The sequence below is a fragment of the Anticarsia gemmatalis genome, chromosome 1 (genome assembly GCF_050436995.1).
Source record: "Anticarsia gemmatalis isolate Benzon Research Colony breed Stoneville strain chromosome 1, ilAntGemm2 primary, whole genome shotgun sequence".
Lineage (NCBI taxonomy): Eukaryota > Metazoa > Arthropoda > Insecta > Lepidoptera > Erebidae > Anticarsia > Anticarsia gemmatalis.
The window spans coordinates 580,357-598,157 of NC_134745.1; the positions used below are offsets into that span (position 1 = coordinate 580,357).

The following is a 17,801-nucleotide window of genomic DNA, read 5'->3' on the forward strand; positions in this document are numbered from 1 at the left end:
CAACAGATTCTAAACGTCTGTCAAGAAGTTTTCGTCTGAAATAAAATCAAGAATATTTTGCAAGAAAAATTAGAGTCTTTTAATTTTTCTTGCAAAATATTCTTGGCCGTCGACAGCAAGGGACCAAGAAGTGTGGAAGTCTATCATAGTATCTTTTACCCAACAGTGGAGTAAGATAAAGGGAACGTAAAACAAAAAATAACTTATAATTAAATTGCTGTGCAACTACTGTATAATTAAATACCAACAACCAGTTTAATAAAAAATCTCAGGATAGGGCGAAATTAAGTAGCTTAAGGAAGGCTATTGACCCCTACTACCATATGGGACGAATAGCCAGAGTTAAGGCATACAGTGATTTAAATATACATACTTTTAAATATACCTAGTATTTATGACACATATAAAATGTGTACTAAATATACACAAAACACATCTGCGACACGTGTAAAGCATGGCACGTGTGTGTCGTGAACATAAACTATCATTACTGAACGAAAACCGGCTGCGATATTTTTCACACAGATTTTATAACGCTAATAAAATTTAAAAATATTGATTATAAATAAGAACAAAGTAAACCTAGAACTAAATAATCTATTAAGTATCCACTGTTCACTTTCCTTTAAAAATATGCTAGTCTTGTAATTTACCAAGCACAATATCTGTATTGTTGACGAAGAACATACAGAAATAAAAAAATCTCCGCAATTTGAAATGTATAATAGTCAGAGGAACACAATAACAAATAGTCGAATGTAAACTTCGAATATTAAATGTATTGCTTCGTGTACTCACAAATTTATAAATCAACAATTGTAGTCCTACTTAAAACCTAGTCACGTTTAAATGCAAAACTAAAGATTCCTCACAAAAGTCCCTCATGCAGCATCCCTTTCCACAGCGTGTACCAGCATCAGATATTAAAATAAAGTCGGGGCCGGTTCCTCCCTCGTAAATAATAAGGGGTGATAAATAAAAATCACTTTGATACGTTGTTCCGTGCCGTTAAATATAAAACGCACTGATTCTACCCTGTAAATTTGGTGTGTATGTAGCTGAAGACCCAAACCACTGGCTTGTCATCGAGAAATTTTGTATGAAAATCTGATCAGCGCCTCAGACGGGCATCGTAGAAACTGTTTTGGCAGTACATTCTAAATGTCAAATTTTCGATACTCGACAGTACCGACTGTACAGAGTCGCGCTAATGAGAGTGCTTTAAAAAGGTCTAAAAGCAATGCAAGGTGGCGTGGCGAAGTCTAGACCTAACTCAACTTTTCTCTTATTCTGATAAACCCAACAATGGGACAGTAATAGATTATATACTACATCATCAAAACTAAACACAGCTCTATGTGAACAAAAGCGGAATAAGTCCACAAAGTTATTGAAAGCTATTAAACACTTCATTTAGTCCAGTGGTTGTTGCGACGTAAAAATTAAGCTGAGAGCTCTCCACCCAGGACCTTTGTTTTAGAGTTATCTACGACTTGAATTTATAGTGTGTGGGGTTAATGGACGATTGTATTGCTTTATCTTCTCATTATTTGGTGTTTAATTTAAAAACTAGTGTCCAGTATATAATCGACTTACTGCAATAATTAGGCCGTGCTTACGATGATTTGCAGAATGCTTAACAAACATACCAACAATAGAAACGCACAGTAAGGTGTACTGTAGACATAAATAATCTATACAACCACGCCAGAATCAACAGGGTTTTTGTGGAGCACAGAACAGTTTGTTTCGTAAGGTGATTGAATGCACAAACTCGAATCCTCAAAGATATAGCGACTAGTAACCGTAACCGTTGCGTTATAAAAACTATATTGAGAAAAAAAGCAAAATGAATCTTATGGTAAATTATAATTATCGGTTGTTAAATGCAAAGCAAACCGCCTGGTGATTTTCACGTTAAAAACTTAAAAAACTATACGCAAGTTCAGTTCACAAAGTATAAACTATCAAGTGAACAAGTCACACATTATCGTCAACTTATTGTTTTAATCCAATTGTTGTAATTGGATTTCTTTTGTTCAAAGTAATCACCATCAATGTAACACACCGTTTGGTCAACTGTTTATTACCGCTGTGGATAGTTAGGTTACTTTTTGCAAGAATAGTTCTTACTATAGTATACTTAACTTAAACTTATGATAAATGTAGATCAATAACTGAATTTTAGCAATGTTTATTCTCTTTAGCCCGGGTGGTAGTTTATTCGACGACAGATCACGAATTCACTTCAAAATTTTAGTTTTTTTGTTTACTAACTGCAACTGCGGTGTATACTGGAATATAAACACCTCCTATCGCAGCAACATAAACACCTCTTCACACAGCGTCCTGCGTGTACCAGCAATAGCCGGTACTAAATAAATGTTTCATTAAACTTATTATATTCACTGCTAACACCTTATAAATACATCCCTATATATCTTTACTAACTTACTTCCAGAGAGTACTAAACCAATCTTATCTCAGTTGCAAGGCTGCTGTGCTGATTACAGAGCCTGTACATCAGTTCACAGACAGACCTAGTCTAGCTAGTCTAGTTCAATCAGCTGAACCTTATCACTACAATATTACAGCCAATGGAGGCTACGGCGCTAATGACATTTATTTACAAGGATTCGTTTTGAATAGTTTCAATCGGAAAGAATTTCTTCAGAACTGAACGAACTCGCTTTTTTAGTTTTGCTAGTAATCATTTTGAAATTAACTTGCAGCTCAGTTGAAAGGACTCAATAGAATTGCAAGAAACTATATAATTTTAACTTTATTTTCGCCCTTTAATGGAGAGTATATAGAAATTAATTAAGTAAAATATAAATATACTGTAAAATCACGGTAGCACTCGTTACCGGAGGTCCTGTGTAGCAAGATCTATGGATGCGAATGAAGCAAGGGAAGTTGCAAGGATCGTACCAAGTGGCGTCCTTTGGTCTCTGCTTACCACTTTGGGAAAAGGTTATTATGTATTTATGTTATACATTCAGCCTTCATATATTGTGGATAGGATCATTAAAATCGGTTGAGTAGTTTTAGAGATACTCGCAAACATCCACACACACATGGGTAAATAACCTTCCTTTTGTTTAGTTGATTAAAAGTACTCGATTCTGTGCTTAATTCGCTTCTAATATAAAGTTATAACAATAGACATAACAAAGCGAGATCTTTTACTAACAAGAAGGCAATTAGCGTAAAATTACCATTAGTACTAACTATCAGAATATCTGTAAGAAAATATGCTAAGTGCCGCTGCGCTCAACGATCAAAGTTCCACCACGTTCGGTACGTTTGTAATAGTCCATATTATTATAACACTACGAATTAATATACACTTGCTGATATTGAAACTGGAGGGATTTTTTTTTCTATTTGCAAATTATAGAGAGCTGTCCTCTCGATAGATTGTTAAGAATTTAATGTTATTAGATTAGTTATACTTTACCTACTTATAAATTAAAAGAAGTAATGTACTAATGACCAAGCAACTGAATAAAATTGAATTTATTGTGTTAGTTATTTTGGTTTATAGGTAGCGAATACATTGTATTAAGTAAAACTGGTCTTGATTTTGTGGCATTATCAATAAAAGGTATTCATTTTGAACACAAATTTCTTTTGAAAGAAGAGTTTTAAATGTAGATGAATACTTTACCCCTATACAGTACAAAAAATAATAATCGTAATTTTCAACTTAAATAAACATTCTGATTTGTTATAGTAGCACGCCCTCTATTGAGGATTATGTAAGTTGTTGAAACATGTAGTAGTCCTTCATCTCTAAAACTACTGTCTTGTTATGCTAGATGGCGCTGAATTAATGGTCTAATTTTAGAAAATCTAATTAATAATTTATAGAAAACTACATTTAATCAAAATAACCAAAAAATTGTGTGTTCTTTTCGACATAAATTTTTTGATTGTGTCTGATTCATTACATATTATCTGTAATAATCCGGAAATAAAACAGTTGCATACATTTTATAAAATAAATTTATTGTGCCAAAATTAATCGAATTAATTAATTACTAAGTATATATAATAACTAAAACATAAAACTATCAGTCTCACAAAACAAGCTACCAAGTAAAAAGAAAGTTAACACATAATTTACGACTTCTTTGGGTCCGGGTCCTTCTCTCCGCTAGATTTTTCTTGGATAGGGATTGTGCGTTCGTTCAAAGGTTCAGATCTGAATGCCACGAGGACAAGCTTGCCTTTGTCGAGATGACACTCCACACGTTCCGGCGGGAACCCTTCAGGCAGCAGGAACCGTCTCTCAAAGTGACTCCTGGTCCATCCATCTTCCTTCTTAATTTCCTTTTTCCCTTCAACCATAATTTCGTTGCCAACGGTCTTCACATTGATCTGGTCCGGTGTGAAGTTTTGCACATCAAGGTGGACTTCGACCTTCTTCCCGTCAACCTTGACTTCGGAGTCGGAGTACACGCCTTCCACATGGTCGATGGGTGATGAAATCGACTTGATGTATTTCAACGGGTCCCTGAAGAAAGGATCTCTTGAGAACACCGCGAAGGGATCTTCAAAAGCCCTGATGATGGGGTCCCGCGTCGCCACATTCCTCAAATGACGAATCCAGTACGGCACCAAAGACATCTTGCAATAGTTTTGTTTGGTTTCGCTTTGTTTACAATCTCGCTTCGTTCGTTGTCAAACTTCAAATGATGCCCGCTTTGCGCGCGCTGCCCCTTTTATACTAACGCTATCTAGCTTCGAGTAGTCGAACGAACACTCCGGAAATTTCGAGCAAGAGCGAGACACTCACAGTGTAGACTTGTGTCATGTGAAAGTCAGCGACATCTAGTAGCGAATAGCAGAACCATCTAGTATGTTGCGCGACGTGCAAACTATCAGATAATATTATTTTATAAAACTGAAGTAATAAAATAAAAACTTTTATCCTAAGGTCATTTAATAGCAAGAACTACAATTTATGACCCAAATGATAAATCCTATTCTTTGTTTCCGACAAACTGATACCGCGAGAAGTATCGAGTTCATCTACTTGACAATAGATGGCGGTACTAGTTTTTAATCTGGTTAGTATTAGCGCCCTCTTGATGCTGTCTAGAAAATTCAGGACTGAGATAGAAATATCAACAACCCTATGAAAATCCAAATGTTATTGTGCAATAGATGATGAAATATTGTAATGTTTTCATCATGCAGGTCTATTTTAGACATGTGAACTCTAGTAAATTTAGGTTCTATTCTTAATTTCACCGTGTTTAACGTCGTAAGATCTTAAAATCTGCTTTAAAATTCTCTACTTGAAACTCGTTTTAATTAGTTAATTGATGATAAAATTTCTATCCATCTTATGGCTTATGCCCAGTTTCCGAGACAAATTTTTTTTTTTTTAATAGTTAATCTACCGCTACATGTACATCAGAAACCGGGGGTTAAACACCTGGGTATACCGTGACCACTGGCCACCACTCGCAATCACAGTAGATTACCAGTTACTCATTAACTAGTTAGATGTTGAACCCGTGTTACATTGTTCGATCCAAGACATTTACCTAGGCAAACTAGGCAAATCTCAAGGGAAAATAAACATGCCGTGGCGTGCCTATAAGGGTGGTTAATCTTGTAACCTATTTGACTAAAGGATACCTAAGTCTTTGATAACTGTGTATGAATTATAAAAAAAACATATTACGTATTTTATTGTAATGTCTATTTACGCCATTATTATCTGATTATCGCGATTCCTCAGTCCACACAGTTTACGTCATTGTCACTTAACGGATATTTCACAAAATCATCCGAAATCGTCATACTAGTTATTAATATATAGAGTAAGATCCCAGAGCTGCCAGACCTACGTCATTTTAGCAAAGCTGAAACTTTGAGGATTGTTAGTATAAAGGGTCTGTTAAGAGGTATGCACATCCACTACCTTGAAAGCGGGGCCGTTTCTGAGGTAGCGCGGAGTGAAGGTGCGTAAAAAACGACCCAACCCACGTTATAGTAGCAAAGTTGGTTTTCAGATATGTTATTAATGATATTATGTAGAATTAAAATTGACTATTGCCAGACCGTTTCCCGGGGCCATTACTTCTGCCAGACGCCTTAAATGTCATAAAAAAATGAGGTCAACTACGTCATAGTAGCAAGCCTAAATTTTATATATGTTATTAAAGGTACAATTTTAAGACCCCCTGTATGCGGACAGACCATTCCGCGGGGCCCTTCGTCCCCTAGACGCCATTAAACTTTCCCTATGAGTGCGAGAGTAAGAGCATTATTCATACGCATAAATGAAAAACAATTGAATTAAAAAAATAAAAATTGAAAAATTATTGAATACTAACTGACCCGCGCATCTTTGCTTGCGTCACTTAAGAGAAATAGGTCAAAATGTTACATAAACGGGTTATGTAACATTTTTCACTGGTACTCTGCTCCTATTGGTCGTAGCGTGATGATATATAGCTTATAGCTTTTCTCAATAAATAGGCTATCCAACAGTAAAATATTTTTTTATTCGCACCAGTAGTTCCTGAGATTAGCGCGTTCACACAAACAAACAAACTTCTCAGCTTTATAAAATTAGTATAGATTAAAAGTACTTGGAATGTTTAGGAAGATAAGTAACATTATTTCAATTATTAATATTATATTATATATTATATTATTATATTATTTTATTTCATTATTTTATTATTTCAATATACCTACTTGTAACTGTTTTCAACATCATTACCTACATTTTTTTTACAGAGAATTCAAGTAACAATGAAGACGATGGTGGAGATGATTTAAATATTCAATTTGATGAGGGAAGTAAGAGCTCAGATAATGATGATGATGATGAATGACTACAATTTTTTTTTCATAATTTTTGTGAATAGTGTAAACCATATCTATTTTTAAAATAATTCCCAAAATAATGTTACTTATCTTCCTAAACATTCCAAGTACTTTTAATCTATACTAATTTTATAAAGCTGAGAAGTTTGTTTGTTTGTGTGAACGCGCTAATCTCAGGAACTACTGGTGCGAATAAAAAAATATTTTACTGTTGGATAGCCTATTTATTGAGAAAAGCTATAAGCTATATATCATCACGCTACGACCAATAGGAGCAGAGTACCGGTGAAAAATGTTACATAACCCGTTTATGTAACATTTTGACCTATTTCTCTTAAGTGACGCAAGCAAAGATGCGCGGGTCAGTTAGTATTCAATAATTTTTCAATTTTTATTTTTTTAATTCAATTGTTTTTCATTTATGCGTATGAATAATGCTCTTACTCTCGCACTCATAGGGAAAGTTTAATGGCGTCTAGGGGACGAAGGGCCCCGCGGAATGGTCTGTCCGCATACAGGGGGTCTTAAAATTGTACCTTTAATAACATATATAAAATTTAGGCTTGCTACTATGACGTAGTTGACCTCATTTTTTTATAACATTTAAGGCGTCTGGCAGAAGTAATGGCCCCGGGAAACGGTCTGGCAATAGTCAATTTTAATTCTACATAATATCATTAATAACATATCTGAAAACCAACTTTGCTACTATAACGTGGGTTGGGTCGTTTTTTACGCACCTTCACTCCGCGCTACTTCAGAAACGGCCCCGCGTTCAAGGTAGTGGATGTGCATACCTCTTAACAGACCCTTTATACTAACAATCCTCAAAGTTTCAGCTTTGCTAAAATGACGTAGGTCCGGCAGCTCTGGGATCTTGGTCCAATAGCTTTCGCTGAGTGATTCCTCACGATTTTCGTTCCTATCCGGTTATGAACTGTCACATGGTGGAAATAATCGTCATTCCAACGTCACATTCATTTATGACGTTTGTGATTAATGGTGATTTTTAGAAATTCACCGATAAATTATATTATCAACATTGCCTTACCTACCTAAAATAAAATTAATAGTTTCTAATGTAAGTATATAGGAATACATTTCTAATCGAAATTTATAATTTTAGTTTGGAAAAACATAGATAGGAAGGTACATAACGCGATAAGATCTGAAAACTGTGTGAAAGTTTAATATACTATCTTATAACGAGCCTAGTCAGCTTAAGTAAAGGTTTGGCCGGTAGGGAACTCTTCTTATGCTCCATCGGCCTGTGCGCCCTCACCTTGTATCTTTAAAATATTATTTTAACCGTCATCTTTTATCACAGATAATAGTGGGAAGAGCACGTGAAAAGAACGTAGCTTAGTAGCGTAGCGTAGTAAGTAGCGTTACCATTGCTATACTTATAGGAAACGAACCTTATTAGGTATAGTAGACTATAGAGGTATATCGGGGGGGCTTTGAATGAAATGTTGCTCTATTGTTGGAACGTTTTTTAATCTCAAAAAAAAAGGAGAAAATCGCGGGTATAGAATTTGTACAGTGGTTAATAAAAGACTTATATGGTCATATATCATGCACGTTAAGTACGTCAGCGTTACTGGATCAAACCAGTAGCGTTTGTACAAACAATTAGCACATCTCGTATCTGTATTCTCTGAGTAAATAAAGCTCATTGTTTAAGCAAACCTTGTTTGTATGCGTTACAGTTGAAGATATTTCAGTAATTGTTTGATATAAGAATGGGAGTTGCTAATAAATCATTTCTGAGGGGTTTGTTTTGATCTGTCAACATGCTTATGCAAAAAAGACTTTTATGTCCAAATTATATCGTGCAGGGTCTCTTCCTGTGAGTAAAGAAAGCTAGGCCTGAAAGCACCATGCTATCTTACGGGCTCCCACACACCGTGCCGGCGGCATACGGGTGGCAGTGCCGCCGGCATGTGTGTAGAAGCCATAAGACGTGTTTGGTTTTTACCTAAAAGGATTATTTATATACAACTCACAAAAGACCCGAAGACTACACTAAATTTTTGCGGTACCTTCGGTACCTAAGTTTGTAATACCTTAGTTTAGCCTCATAGCAAACACATCTTCGGTTTTTTATGCTTAGCCTCAGCTAGCAATAGCCTGCCTCTAATACTCTGGTGTCAAATTAAAGGTGCCTTGCAAACATGACTTGCAATATTTAAATGAAATTAGAATGTCACAATTGTTGTCCACTTTACGTCAACACACACACGGATAGATTAATGTTTGAATGATTATGTGAAAAAGTGTTCGTAACTCTGGAATATTTCGTCCCGGAAGTTTGAAGTTCATTCCATAATAACAAATCTTTTAGCGCCTACCAATATTTGTAACGAAAATATAACTGTTAATACTAAATATAACAATTTGTTTGTATTATTTGTTTGAAACAGATTCTCAAACAGTTACGATAAACAAAAAGCACGTTTCGGTTGCGTGATTTTCACTGCAATTGAATATAATTTTTAGACAAAACATTCAACATTAGGCACTTGGAAATTGAAAGACTAAAATATAGAAACTGTCCTGTTTTATTGACTTTAAAACCTTCGCGTTGCCTGTTTGTTCTAAGTACCTATACCTAATAGAATACGGGAATTAAAGCGAACACGTATTTTACCTTGCGGCTTGCAAATTGCAATGCCTGACGTTTCGGCGCAGGTTACTCTGGCTGTGGTTGCAGGTTGCCTGCAAAGTAAAATGCGTGTTTGAGATAATTCTTATATCCTACTAGGTACATAGTACCTATTTCTGTCTTTATAAAAATAGGCATTAATGATACATAAGTATTTCTCGCAACAGTATTTTTGCTCACGTGTACTGTAGTGTGCATAAGTTCAAATTACCATACAACAGCGGTTTGCCTTAAATGTATGCATCACGGAAGCAAAGTACGAGGTCCAGACAAACTTCTCGCAAAGTCGTGATTCTACAATTATTTAATTATCTAGAAAGACAATAGTAAACGTACTCACTGCACTCCCCAGGTCCCGCATGACAATATCAATGTTCTATAATAGCACTTCCACGTAAAAGCAAACACAGTGTTATAAATGTCTTTCTCAAAATAAACCCTTAAAAACCTTTGAGGTTATAACAACATTTTGTTAATGGCACCTTATAATAGTTATTAAACTAAAATTATTTGAATTAAGAACAGTATACAAAAAAAAAAGAATAGTGTTGCAATGTAAAAATGGTAGTGTGTTCTTTCGGCGTTACATTGACACCGCTTTTAATACGATATCTATAAGATTCTTTTTTTAACTATTTATCTATTTTTTTTTTATACACCAGTCAATCAAAACCATGTGCAAAGAATAGATACGTTTTAAACTTAAATAAGTATTATATCGGTAGGTACCTACGACCCAAGCTCAAAAGTATTTATCTGTAAAAATGGTCAACTAACTGCTGGTGTCAGTTATTTACAGGACATCCCGCTGACTAATATATAATTACAATTGAATATTGCACCATTGATACAGAGATAGGTAAAGATAATTTTTCTGCGGGGCATTGTAATTTCTTCTTGATATGATCCTATGGGAATAAGCGACCACAATCAAATACCTACTTAAAGAAACAGTGTTTTAGACCACATCCGTTTCACCTGTATTTCAAATTCAACAATCGATCTTTTTCATTTACAATTTCTCTCACAAAGAACCCTAGTATATTGGATCAAGCAATTTGCTCTATTTAACACGAGAATAATATAATATTGATACATATGATTATGGCCGATTCACGTCATATTTCCATCAATTATTGTGCAAATAATATAATCCTTTATAAAGTGTGTGGAACTCTGAATTTTTGTCAGAAGGAAACCACAGCTCCTAAAAGTCTTTCTGAGACTTGAGCTTAGGAAAAGGTATTATTTTATTAAAAATGCAGTGTGTGACGATCGTATTGTTGGGCTTAGTGTGTATGGGGAGCTGCTTGCCTTTGGAAGAAGTTAGTAGTGTTAGCGGTACGTATTTTTTTATTCCTTTTCATATTTTTTTGATAGTATTTATAAATTGTGATGCTCTCACCCCTAGTTTTGCGTATACACTTAAACGACTGTTCTTTTTTTAAATTTCCATATTTTAGTGTTATCTTAAGAAACTACGGCTTTGAAGCCAGCCTTTTTTAAACGAATTTGACTGGATGAGACTTCTCCTTTTAGGCACTATATTTTTTGTATGTATGAACACAGATAACACTAAGATTTCTGATCAGATCGTGTAGTTTAGCTCAGTAGTTTTTTTTATATTTTCACTAACCTAAACAATGCACTTTTAAAAGAACCTGTTCGAACCAAATACAAGCAAGCAAAGAGCTGTGCTATTAATAAAAACGATGTCAGCCCGGACCTTATTATACCACGAATTATACATGAAATTAGCACAATTTCCACTTCTTTCAGTTTCTTTATACCATAGGCGCCCATAGCCAGTTACGCTCACCGGTCGGTAAACGATCTGTGGGTGAAGCAACCGTTGGCGCGGTCATTCCATAGATGGGTGACCGCATAGTGGTATTTGAACTGGGCGTCTCCGTGCTTCGGAGGGCACGTAAAAAGTCGGTCCCGGTTGTTGTCGATTAAGATAACAGTCGTTAAGTCACGTCAAAGGCCTTCGGGCGGCTTGAACAACTTTGACACTAGGTTGACCACTAACCATACGATAAGAAGAAGAAGTTTCTTTGTACTCCCATTAGTATTAATCTTATAACTAATACAAATGATCGTATTTTGCAAGTCATTCTAAATTATTCATAACTGTACGAAGATATTTTTAAACTTATTTTAGCCTTTTTAAATTTGATGATCTTGCAATTTTCTCACGTGATTTCGACCAGCGTGCATTCCTGTCCTGTTTATTTGTAAAAATACGTCATAATTTTACTTGAGGGAAGTTCACTTGGCCAAATGAACAGACTTTTGTGGTTTTTGGAGATTTTTATTCTCAAAAACCGACATTTATATGAGTGAAATAAATCGTACATAGGTATATTTTTACTAAATTTCGTGTTCAATTGTTGCAGATGTAGAACAAAAAGAAGCGCCATCTCACAGCATACAAAAGAGATTCGTGAACCCAATGTTCGCGCTGGGGGGATCGTCTGATGGAGGCTTCAGGAAAATGAGGACTAAGAGAGGGTAAGTTGAAGCGTCGATTTCTTTAGTAAACGTGAAGAAATCTAGTAGTTTATCTGTATTTTGTCTTTCTCGCTAACATACTTTTAAACTTGATTGACGAAGAAAAAATATGGATTAACCAGTAAGAGTGTACCTACTTCACATGGAAATAATAATATGGTCGCCCATGTAGTAGATACATGAGACCAACATTGTAAAGTTAAACGGCGAAACGCGGATAGATATATTTCATACACCTCTGCCTACACCTTCGGGTGTAACAGGCGTGTTCTTATGTATATTATAGATTATTTGACGTTCATAAATAATTTAAGGCAGTAAATCATCCTGATAATAGTTGAGTTTTTGGGATAAAGGAACTAGTTGATAGAAGTGCAAAAGTTATAAGTACTTATTTTGTATTAATTGTAACAGAACGGAGGAGGAATGTGAAAAACTGAATCTTTGCAAACTACACGCGAGATCACGGCAAAACTTCTTCGCTGCGTTTGAACTATACTTCGTGAAGTAAGTACCTTTAAGTAGATTTTCCCAAGCATATTTGTCAAGCAGAACCCCTGATTTACAAATCAGCCTATTGTTAACAAGTTCCGACTCCGACCAGTCATTCCAAATAGATTTATGTGGTTTTTTAGTAATGTCGACCACCAAGTGGCTGTCGAATGACTTTATATTAAACACTGATCAATGAGCCCAAAGTACTTCGACGGTAGGTACAGATTCCTAGTAGTAAATGTTTTCTGGAAAATGGTCACTAATTTTCATATTTTTCTTTTAGCAAAGAGAACGCGAGGCTATGGGACCACCACGCGAGATCTATCGCCGACTGCGTGAATCGCTACGGAGACTGCTACGATAAGTAGAAACACAAAAAAAACTACAGCCTCAAAGTATTACCTACTACAAACAGAAGTAAACATCAGCTTTTAAAATATACTTACTTCTTATTGAGTTCTTATAGTCAGCTACAAAAGTGGCTCAACCACTTAATATTCTAATATGAGCCTGAAAAAATTAATGTATAATGAGTTGGAATTAAAGCCTTTAGTCAATTACTATTGTTTTTCGATAGACTAATAGGCATGCCCTAGAACAAGGAATATGTTCAGCGACTTATGGAGCTAACTGTACCTTCGATCTATCGCATTTTTTATCAGTATTATATTCCTACGTAGATTATGTTAGTGGCTTTTCAGAAAACATTTTTGTTGATAAAATGATTAACAATAAAAAATTAGTAAGAAGCAGTTTAAAAAGCCACGAATTAAAATGTTTTCTTATTAAATATTATATCAGGATCAGAAAGAGTGAAGCTTGTTTCTTTTTATATTTATAACTGGCAAGAATCTTACTGTTAGTGTGACCAAAGTATCTTAAATTCAGTATTGTGTTGCCAACATTAGTGTTTAGTAGTTGCCTAATTTTAGTTTTTAGATATGCTCTCATTATTTATAAGTAGTAATATATTGTTATAAATAAAATACATATTAAACAAACAATCCATTTTATTTGACCCACACAGAACTCATCACATAAATGCAATTTTAAATAAATTGACAACAAAACAAATTCACTGAACCTTAACCAAGAAGCTTATAAATAAAATGATAGTTTTTGGTGGGTAGGTGTCATAATAAGTGGACACAAAGAAATTGCTCTCCCTAATTTTATTTTTATTTAATTAATATAATAGTTTATTTTAAATTTTATTCATCCAATATAATCATTTAAGTACTCACAATTATTAGTTTATATTATATGTAGTGATACTGTATCACTATACACCACCTGCCAGCTCAACACAAACCACAAAATTTGCAAGTCACTGTCACTAGTTGTTAGACAATATGTCTCAGCTTAGTGAAATACTATTAACTCAGACGAAGCTTGAAGAGACCTTCAGCAAGAGGATGGCTGAACTGGAGGCCCAACTGCAGACGGGTGCTGCGAAGGACACAGTGGCGAAGGTGGCGGAGGAGTTCCGGACTTTCCGTGAGCTCATTTTTGGTGTCCTCAGTTTGCTCCGACAACAAGTTGCTGAATGTGCACGGATGGTGGACTCCATAGAGACGAGGCATCGGAGGAAGGATCTCCTCTTCCTTGGAATTCCGGAGACTGAGAACATAGACCGGCAAAGTATGGCCTCCAGCATTCTCCATGCCAAGTTGGGCTTGACCACCGTCACTGCTGCTTCCATCAGGGTATGTCACAGGATTGGCACCCCCGGAGGTAAGCACCATCGACCAATTCTAGTGCGCTTCTCGGATGCAGAGGTCCGGTCATCTGTCTGGCGAGCCAAGGCGAAACTGCGCGGGACGTCAATATCGGTCCGGGAGTTCCTGACGAGGACCCGCCAAACTGTATTTGCGAGGGCCCGGCAGCATTTTGGGTTGAAGGACTGTTGGACTCAGGACGGCATCATCGTCGTCAAAACTATGGATCAACGACATAAGATCGTCACCTTGGAAGAGCTGAAGTCGTTAACTGCCCTGCATCCAAAGGTGGCCACTGCAGTCCCATCCCGGCCGAGGCACGGAGCGGCGAACACAGGATCATCTGCGGCGGGATCTGCTAAACCGCGTAAGATCTAAGTAAGTGTACTTGATCGTATCCTGAAGCGTGTGTTTATGCATTTTAGTGGCACTGCACAGTCCGGTACGCGCGGCCATCAATTTGTTCATTATTTTATTTATTTAGCAATCACCCTCGTATTGTATTTATTTTATTGTCTTAAATGTTATTTTCACACTCACTGGGTCGCAGTGTTGTCACTTGTCAGCTGTCAAACTGACAGATGACACCATTGTGACTTTGGGAGTTACGTTCAGTAACGTTCGGTGTTGCGTTTTGTTATGTCTTTAATTTTAATTTTTTGTTTCAATTCACTTACCGTTTTTATTTTTAAGTTTTTCTAGTATGATGCTTTTATGTTATGTTTTTTTTATTTTTACTTGTGTGTGTTAGCTGGCGGGTGGTGCAGAGAGCAATTTGCACCGTTATATATTTTGTTTTTTTTTTATACCTATTTGTTATAATTATTATATTTATATATATTTATTTGTTATATTATGTATAGCAGCGATGATGCTTCTTTCGCATCAGCTGACAATTTCAGCTCTTCTTCAAGTGACAGCTTTTGTTCCACAGAGGGTACGCTCGGTGATTTTGTACGGCAAACTTTTGTAGGCTCAAATAAAAATATATTTAATGTGTGTCACCTTAATGCACAAAGCATTCCGAGCCACTACGCTGACCTACAAGAAGCATTCGTTGATGCTGACGTTCATGCCATCCTGATTTCAGAGTCTTGGCTCAAACCTCACCTACCATCTTCTTCCTACTCTCTCTCTGGTTTCTCTTTAATACGCAACGACCGCATAGATAAGAGAGGTGGTGGCGTCGCTATCTACCTTAGGAGTGACTTCCCTTATCTAATTCTTAATTCCTCTTGTCCTAATTACTCTGCATCAGCCGAATTTATTTTTCTCGAGGTTTGTGTCAAAGGAGTCAAAGTCCTTCTCGGCGTTGTATATTGTCCCCCTTCCATTGACTACTTCTCCAGCATCGAGTCCGTGCTGGAATCTACAGGGTCTAGTTACACACATCAAATCATCATGGGCGATTTCAACACCGATCTCCTTTCTACCCGCTCACCTCGTTCCTGTAAACTCCTTGAGATCGTCGAGTCCACCAGCCTTCACGTTCTACCCCTACATCCCACTCACCACAACACTGAAGGTGAAGATACCTGGCTGGACTTAATCCTCACGTCTGCTCCCTCCCTTGTCTCATCCTCTGGCCAATACCCAGCTCCTGGTTTCTCTCATCACGACTTAATCTTCATGTCCTATACCCTAAAGCCTCCTAAATCCCGCCCAAAGGTTCTGTACAAGCGCTGTTTCGGCCGTATGAATGTCGACAAATTAGGTGCGGATGCCGCTAATCTTAACTGGGAGCAGCTAACAACAGCTTCAAACATTGACGACAAGATTTGTATTTTCAATAAAGCTGTTGTTGGGCTGTTCGATGTCCACGCGCCCGTTAGGAAAGTTAGGCTCAAACGTCCACCCGCTCCCTGGATGTCCGAAGGCGTTCGTATGGCCATGAGACGAAGGGACAGGGCCTTTGCCAGGTTTCGCCGAGACCGCTGCGACGAAAATTGGGTTAGGTTTAAAGCTGCAAGAAACCGATGCAATCAGATGGTACGCAATGCTAAACGCCGACATTTTCTCAATAATCTTTCCTCCTCCTCCCCTGTCGATATCTGGAGGTTTCTCGGGACCCTGGGTATTGGCAGACATCAGAGTAATGACTTACATTGCACTGTTGGTTTGGATGATATAAATCGTCATTTCACTTCCACTACACCTATCGATCACCAAACCAAGTGCAATACTGTCCGTTCCATTTTAGATTTACCCCGCCCAAATCTTGAATCCTTCTCCTTTTCTCCAGTAACGCCGGAGGATATAAAGAAGATAATCCTGTCCATTAAGTCGAATGCAGTAGGCGCCGATGACGTCAGTCGTCGGATGATTGTCTCTGTTTTGGATCACTTGCTCCCAGCTATTTCCCATATCATTAATTTCTCCCTTACCGTCGGTTCCTTCCCTTCTCTGTGGCGCAAAGCCTACATTATCCCTTTACCTAAAATTCCAAATCCGTCGCTTCCAGCTCACTTCCGACCCATTTCCATTCTCCCTTTTCTTTCCAAAGTGCTCGAGGCCTGTGTGCACAAACAGTTAACACAGTTTGTGTTCAACAATAACCTCCTTAGTCCATTTCAATCCGGGTTCAGACCAGGCCACAGCACTACTTCGGCACTCCTTAAAGTGACTGGCGATATTAGGGCGGGGATGGAGGATACAAAAGTCACTGTGATGGCTCTGGTAGACTTCTCAAACGCCTTCAATACCGTCAGTCATGATATCCTCCTCTCTATCCTTTCTCATCTGAATATATCTTCCGGTGCAATAAAATGGTTTTCCTCATATCTTCAAGGACGCCAGCAATCAGTTCACTTCGGTGAATCCTCATCGAGCTGGCGTGAACTTGATTCTGGCGTCCCGCAAGGCGGCATTCTTTCTCCATTATTGTTTTCTTTCTTTATTAATCTGGTTACCCAAAATCTTCAAGGAGCGTATCATCTGTACGCTGATGACTTGCAGCTTTATTCGCAAGGAACTGTGGACTCCATATCCACAGCGGTTGATGTCGTGAACGGCGACCTCGAACATATCAAGTCCTGGTCCGAGAAGTTCGGCTTAGCCGTTAACCCTACCAAATGTCAGGCTATACTGGTAGGCAGTCACCGTAACATCTGCAGGCTTGGTCACGTTCACGTTCCACCTATAGTTTTTAATGGCTCGACTATTGAAACGACGTCTGCTGTGCGAGATTTAGGGCTATACATTGACTCAACTTTAAGCTGGAAAACCCAAATAGCCAATGTTTGTCGCAGAGTCACTAGCATATTGCGGGCTCTATATCGCCTCAAAAACATGTTGCCATCTAAGACGAAAGCGATGCTTGTACAGACTTTAATTTTCCCTCTCATCGACTATGGTGACGTGTGTTACTTTGACTTGAATGCAGATCTCCTCAACAAACTCGACCGTCTTCTTAACAACTGCATTCGATTTATATTCAATCTTCGCAAGTATGATCATGTATCTACTTATCGCTCTCAACTTAGGTGGCTACCAATCCGTGAGCGCCGTAATTTACGCGCTCTCACGACACTCTTCTCTTTCCTCACTTCTTCTTCTCC

At 37.3% G+C, this 17,801-nt stretch overlaps 2 protein-coding genes across 2 annotated transcripts; one reads left to right on the top strand and one right to left on the bottom strand.

Moving 5' to 3' along the window:
- Positions 1-3,990: 3,990 nt before the first annotated feature.
- On the bottom strand, positions 3,991-4,702 carry LOC142979766 (heat shock protein Hsp-16.1/Hsp-16.11-like). Its single transcript, XM_076128839.1, has one exon. It carries the CDS (start codon positions 4,630-4,632, stop codon positions 4,126-4,128), a length of 507 nt encoding a protein of 168 aa, XP_075984954.1. The 5' UTR covers positions 4,633-4,702; the 3' UTR covers positions 3,991-4,125.
- Positions 4,703-10,706: 6,004 nt separating this feature from the next.
- LOC142985163 (uncharacterized) lies at positions 10,707-13,326 on the top strand. Its single transcript, XM_076133202.1, has 4 exons — positions 10,707-10,858; positions 11,917-12,031; positions 12,446-12,538; positions 12,810-13,326. The coding sequence occupies exons 1-4, from the start codon at positions 10,777-10,779 to the stop codon at positions 12,892-12,894; spliced, it is 375 nt and encodes a 124-aa protein (XP_075989317.1). The 5' UTR covers positions 10,707-10,776; the 3' UTR covers positions 12,895-13,326.
- Positions 13,327-17,801: the final 4,475 nt, after the last annotated feature.

Bases quoted from the DNA above. Each gene is read 5' to 3' on its own strand.
- LOC142979766 (XM_076128839.1), bottom strand. From the start codon at position 4,632: ATGTCTTTGGTGCCGTACTGGATTCGTCATTTGAGGAATGTGGCGACG.
- LOC142985163 (XM_076133202.1), top strand. From the start codon at position 10,777: ATGCAGTGTGTGACGATCGTATTGTTGGGCTTAGTGTGTATGGGGAGC. The intron at 10,859-11,916 runs GTACGTATTTTT...CAATTGTTGCAG, and splicing joins AGAAGTTAGTAGTGTTAGCG to ATGTAGAACAAAAAGAAGCG. The intron at 12,539-12,809 runs GTAAGTACCTTT...TTTTTCTTTTAG, and splicing joins TTTGAACTATACTTCGTGAA to CAAAGAGAACGCGAGGCTAT.